This window comes from Botrytis porri (assembly GCF_014898465.1).
Source record: "Botrytis porri strain MUCL 3234 chromosome Unknown BPOR_012, whole genome shotgun sequence".
NCBI classification, from domain to species: domain Eukaryota; kingdom Fungi; phylum Ascomycota; class Leotiomycetes; order Helotiales; family Sclerotiniaceae; genus Botrytis; species Botrytis porri.
This window is the reverse complement of record NW_024066086.1, coordinates 1,616,338-1,622,403: the sequence shown is the minus strand read 5'-3', so window position 1 is coordinate 1,622,403 and position 6,066 is coordinate 1,616,338. Positions and strand designations below refer to the sequence as shown.

Sequence of the window (6,066 nt, the reverse complement as noted above, 5' to 3'; positions counted from 1 at the left end):
TCAGCCCTGACTCCCACTACTTCCCCCGGCCTTATCCGCCATAACATCAATGTACCCTCTCCCCTTCTTACCCTTTCTAACCGTCCCCTTCCTTGCACCCGCGGTAGGAGGCCCCAATAAATCATCAATACTGGATGCAGTGTTCATACCCGTACTTGGTCTAGTGGGTGGGGCACTACCAGTGCTCGTCAATCCACTCAAGTTTCCACCCATTGCACTTCCATTACTCTGCGTCCTAGCCATTGCTGGGGCCATAGGAGGCTTTACCAGTCCACCATCGGCTAAAATACCAATATCACTAGAACCACTAGAAGCCCTTTGGGGTGGTGCGCTTGCTGAGCTAACGGATCGCGGGGGCATGCTTAAATGACCTGCCGCAACGGGCATCACGCCACCGCTAGCTGATCTAGGTGGACCGGTAGCTCTCGGTGGAGGTGGAGTTGCTGATGGAGTAGGGGTATTTTCTGCGCCTGCTTTTTTATTTATCCATCTTTTGAGATCGGGATCATACACAAAACTACTTTCTTCTCCAAGTTTCGCTCTAACGGCTTTCTTCTCTGGTGTGGCATCGGATGAAGCGGCATCCTTTTTACCACCTCCGAACCAACCAAGTCCCCAACCTTTCTTTTGTGGAGCGGGCTTTTTATCCTTTGCAGCTAAAAAATTGTCAGTATTGTTCGAGGCTTTGAATAAAAGATGTACTCACCATCAGCTTCAGCGGCTTTGCGGAAAGCCTCATCTGCTTCTCTATCTTTCTCCGCTTTAGTCTTCTCTCGACTGGCATCTACAGACGCCTTCAATGCAGGAATGTCATCATCGTCGTCATCCATAAATCTTTTCTTTGGCTTTGTGCTGATCGGCGAATCGGGTTGCTCGATAGAATTAGGCTCATATGATGGTGGTTCGTATCCTGTGCTTGACGAGGGTGGCTCATAAGAGTTTCCAGTCGGTGGTTCATATCCAGTCGAGGATGGTTCATCACCTCCCATATGTGGTTGATACGAAGGTTGCCCATCAAAAGTCATAGGTTGTGGTGAATCGAAATCGGTTGATGGAGTTTCCATTGCAGAAGGAATAGCCTGTGGAGTATAAGGAGAATCACCACCAGTATATGGACTATAACCACTAAATTGAGGTGTGAAGTTAGAGGGTTGATTATATTGCTGAGAGGTTGGACGATATTCCGAAGACATTTGTCTTTGTGGTTCATATATGCTTCGACGGAATTCGCCTGATGTTCTACCACCCTCAAATGAAGTTCTAGGCTGAGAACCATGTGAGGAGCTTGGCGGCTCATATGATCCTTGTGGAGTATAAGTAGAACTTGCGCCTGGGGCGTATCTTGAAGATGCCTTGGTTTGTGGTGGTTGAGTTGTTGACATGATTCCATTAATACCCAAACCTCCACTTCCATTGAATGAGCTACCATATATATCGGCAACTGACGGCGATCTGCTTATAGTCGGAGTACCACCAGCAATGCGTGCGAATGGACCAATATCAGCCTGACTTCCAGCGTTCGACATAGTATCGGTGGTATCTTGTTCGTCACCAGCAACGAATTTATTAAATGTTGCCCATACAGAACCAGAGACTTTATCAATGCTAGGTTTTGAAATCCAAGACCCGTTTTCGTCCTTGGGTGAAGATTTTAATCTGTTGCTAAGATCATCAAGAGATGAAACTAATTGGCCATGATGATATGGTGATCTTCTTGTTTGAGAAGTGATAGTCAAAGCAATACTCTCACAGTATTCTAAAGCTTTTTGTCGATGTCCATACTCTGCTAAAACTGCAGCATGATGCAGTTTGTAAACAGCCAAATGAGGGCTGAACGTCACGATACTAGAAGTGTTCGAGAGCGATAGCCCATACTCATAAACTTCACTAAGAAGAACTGGTTCCACTTCCCTGTCGAAGTCAAACGGTTGTCTCAAATGATCGGAACCAATGAGTACCATGTTCGTACTTGGATCATCAATTCCTCCAAATACAGATGAGGTCCTCGCAAACAGGTAACAAATATGTGCAGCTTCAGCTCTGCCATAGCCGGAAAGAAGTTTTCCTAAAGCGGCTAAAGCTTTACTGTCATCTGTGCTTCGGTTACTGAGAACAAGACCAAGTGTCTCACGCCATCTATCAAGACCTTCAAGTGCATCCTTCGAAGAAGTCAATGATGTAGATGTGCTGACCATTTGGAAACCGGCACGGGCAGATGGTGGGACGAGCTCGTCGATACTTTCTTCAAAGTTGCCAGCGAATATCTCATACAAGGCAGCAAGAGGCTCGGTATTATCACCGACGTTCTTGACCTCCTTTTGCACAAATTCTTGCGCAACTTGTTTGTAAAGTTCCTTTGACACAGTGTTTGAAATGAGCATTGCATGTGCCCAAAGTCGTTTATCAACAGCTTCCCAAACAGCTTTCTCTCGATCTCCTCTCAACAGATGCTTTCTCATGCGATCTACAGCAGCAGGGTCGACGGGATCAGCGGTTGTTAGATTGGTGGATGACGATGAGATGCCGGAGAGATCTGCTCTAGTTGCATATAATGGCGATTCTTGACTAACCTCATTGTCAATACCCGGGGAGAGGACAGCTCTAACAGCTTTTTCAACAATAGGATTTCCTTCCAAAATACCGTCATTCTCAATGAATACTTGTAGAATCTTCCAGAGGAGTAAACGTTCTTCAGTACGTTTATCATCATGAGATAAAACTTGGAGAGATCTTAGGTACGATGCACTTTGTTCCAAAATTTCTATACCAGATGCCAACCAAGATATAACTTCCTTCTTCTTTGCCTTCCCCTTCAATGGGCCAGGGAAGCTTGTCAACCTGCTCTCTAATGGATCAAGGTCTTTAACGTTTCGGACTTTAACTTCTCCGGGACTTCTAACAACCATAGGTGTTGTTGAAGTAATACTGTATCGAGGTACATCTACGGGGAAGGATGTAATCATAGTACCTCCGACACCCCAGGTAAAAACAGGACAGCCTTTCCATCTTTGCAAAGAATCATGTTCACGACCATCTATGGGGGCGACATAGTTAACCAAGGATGGCGCTCTGAGACGCCCAGGGGCGTGAAACGTGGGCTGAGTAGGGGTAAATGAAGATGCATTCCTAGGCGATAGAGCCTCAATAGAAGCTGGCCTTTGATATGGTTCAGGAATACTCATTTCAAGTCGAGATCCACCAAAGGCTCTACCAGGAGATTGTGTTTGGGATCTTGGCGGTGGGGCGAAGCCATGAGCTGGAGGTGGGCTCAGGGTATTAGAAGGATGCTGTGGGGTGTATTGCGATGGCGACGATCTTTTCGGAGGTGATCTAGCCATACGAGCAGCAATGCTTGAATTGGGAGGTGGCGTTTGAGAAACCGAACTCATTCCTTGTGGAGGTGAAGCAAAAAACTTTGGCTGTTCACTATGAATTGGCGTTTGCGGTATTCCAGCATCATTTTCATCGAGCTCTCTAGTGGGTGGAAGTGGATGTGTCCTCAAAATAGGCTCATATCCTGATGAGCTACGACGATCATAATTTGGGACCTCGCCACCAGGACCATGCCCACGCGCATCTTGGCTTCTCTCAAAGTGAGCCAATGGACTCGAAGTTCGAGGTAAATGTGGTAATATCGCTTGAGGCGGTGATTGAAGATTTGCTGATGGTGATGGCGCGTATTGTGACCGTGGTTGAGGTGGAGCAGGAGAATATCTAGCCTGTATGACTGGTACTAGAGCGCTTGTTGAATGATGTAAAGGGGGTGGCGCCGGAGAATATCGTGATGTTACAGAAGGTACAGAGGCTTGTAATTGTTGACCTGCCGGTGCAATAGAAGCATAAGGACTCACACGCTCAGGGGCTATCAAGCCACCTTGAACGATTGGAGGTGATTGCATGGGTGGCTGAAGAGGTGGTGGTTGTCGCATGGTCGCTTCTTGATGAATTGGAGTCGAATAAGGAGAGTGAGCAGAAGAGGATGAGTTGTTTTGTGGATGCCCAGCATGGATTGACGGAGTGTATTGAGAAGGTGCAGGTGTAGTCTGATGTCGAGGAGCAGCCTTGGGTCTCGAAAGAATAGGAAGATCCTCGAAGAAACCACCATCCGCACCAGACTTCGGTTTTTGAGCACTGTGCCCAGCAGGAGGGGGATTCATCGCAGATTGCTGTTGTTGCTGAAGAGAATACGCACTTTGTGGTGGATTGTTCAGACTGGCAGCCCTAGGAGGAGCTGGAGGAGCTGATGCGTTATATCCACGATTCATTTGGTTTGTGCTTACTCGCTTGCGAGGTTTTACAACTTCCATTGGCAAATCATAAGGAGATGCATAACCTCCTTTAGCTTTGTCGGCAAAACTTTGAGCTTTGGGTAATTCAGGACGTTGTTGTACTGGATAACTTCCCATAGCGACAGCAGGGTTGAATGGCAAAGAAGTCTCTGGAGTAGTATTGGACCTCGAAAGGTCGGTCAAAAATGGTGCAGTTGGTGCGAAAGGATTGTTAAATTGCGATTGGGTTTCCAGAACTGCCTCTGCTGGTGTATAGCGACTACTAGTAGCTTGTGGTTTCGTTCCATTGGCATCGAATCCGGTCACGTGACCATTCAAGTCTTCGGCATCATCCAAAAATCCTTCATCGTCACTCCCAAAAAATGCGGCTGGATCAACAGCCTTGTCGTTAGCATCCTCATCCTCATCTGGTAAGAGCTCATCATCATCATCAAGAAATTCATCGTCCAAGGCGGCTTGCCACTTGGCGGCCAAATCCTCACCACTAGTCTCTCCAGCATCTCCTCCTAAATTCACCGGAAATTCGGAATCAGGCCCGTCAAATGCATCTTGAAGGGCATTTTTGGGGAAATTTTCATTATCCATAACTGGATCTGGGACAATGACCTCTGTTTCCGAAAGTTCCGGTGTTGCCTTTAGCGTTCGATCGTCTTGCTCAAAATGCAATGAATCCATTACTTGCATGGTCGATTTTCTTTCAAGTGATGGTTGACCTAAATCCAAGTGTTGAGGAGCCGATATATCACTTTTATCAAAAAAGCCGCTTTCTTCTGCCGTGTCGTCAGTATTCGTAAACACGGTGTGACCTGTACTAGCGACAGTAGTTTGCGCTTCATCCGAAGGCTGTACAAGTGGGATTCCTTCTTCAAATCGTGCGCGAGATTCCTCATCCTCTTCTTGTTCAACATCTCCCCCGCAAGATTGACCATAATCTTGTGAATATCCCAATGCAGGTTGCGTTTCTTCGGAATCGTGTACGTCATTAAAAGCATCACCCGAGCTTTGTTGTGTGAAAAAGTCCTCTTCAGCATCATGCGCCTCATCGAAAAACGCGTTATGTGGTGACTGTTCCACCTCATTCATAATGTCCTCGACTTGAGAATGTGGTATCGAGTGTAAAGTTTCTTGTTCGTGAGAAGGAGGGACGATAGGAAAGGAGTTCGTTCGATCGGATTTGGGCATCATTTTGAACGGATCTGTATTTGTACGCGATAAATTCCATTCGGGATCTACTTCATCATCCTCACCCCAATTCACTTCATGCGATGTCCTTGCGAATGAATCCGTACTAACGTGTTTACAATCATTCGATGGACCGGTGGTTGGAAAATCCGCTTTGACTTCTTGGGTGACATTTGTTTCCGGTACTCCTTCGTGCGATGGACTCTCATTCATTTCTACACCTCCGGGACTTCTCAACGATGATGTGAGCGCACTTCGCAGATCTGTTAGTTCGGAATGTTCCGTGTCTTCTCTCACAACATCCGCCTCCACGTTCGGCTCTCTCCACGCATCCAGACTCCCGTCCAATGCTGTATCATTTCCAACCGTTGGTGATTCTCCATTCACTAGATGATCTAAGAGTTTGAGTTCAGCAGCGGGCGGGTGCACATCTGCAATTGGTTGTGAAGGAGTCTCCGAAGTAATTATATCTGCTGCAGCATTCGGCATAAAGGCAGGATGCCATGATTGATTCCCTGGTTCCGAGGGCATCGCGATTCTCTTACTATCCTGGGAAAAAAGAAATGAATAATACTATAACAAAAGGCAACATTAG

At 46.6% G+C, this 6,066-nt stretch overlaps 1 protein-coding gene across 1 annotated transcript; it reads right to left on the bottom strand.

Annotated features, from left to right (window-relative positions):
• Positions 1-6,002, bottom strand: EAF01_008989 (uncharacterized protein; the record flags this gene model as incomplete). Its single annotated transcript, XM_038917245.1, has 2 exons — positions 1-656; positions 707-6,002. The coding sequence occupies 2 exons, from the start codon at positions 6,000-6,002 to the stop codon at positions 1-3; spliced, it is 5,952 nt and encodes a 1,983-aa protein (XP_038767639.1).
• Between the last annotated feature and the right edge of the window lie 64 nt (positions 6,003-6,066).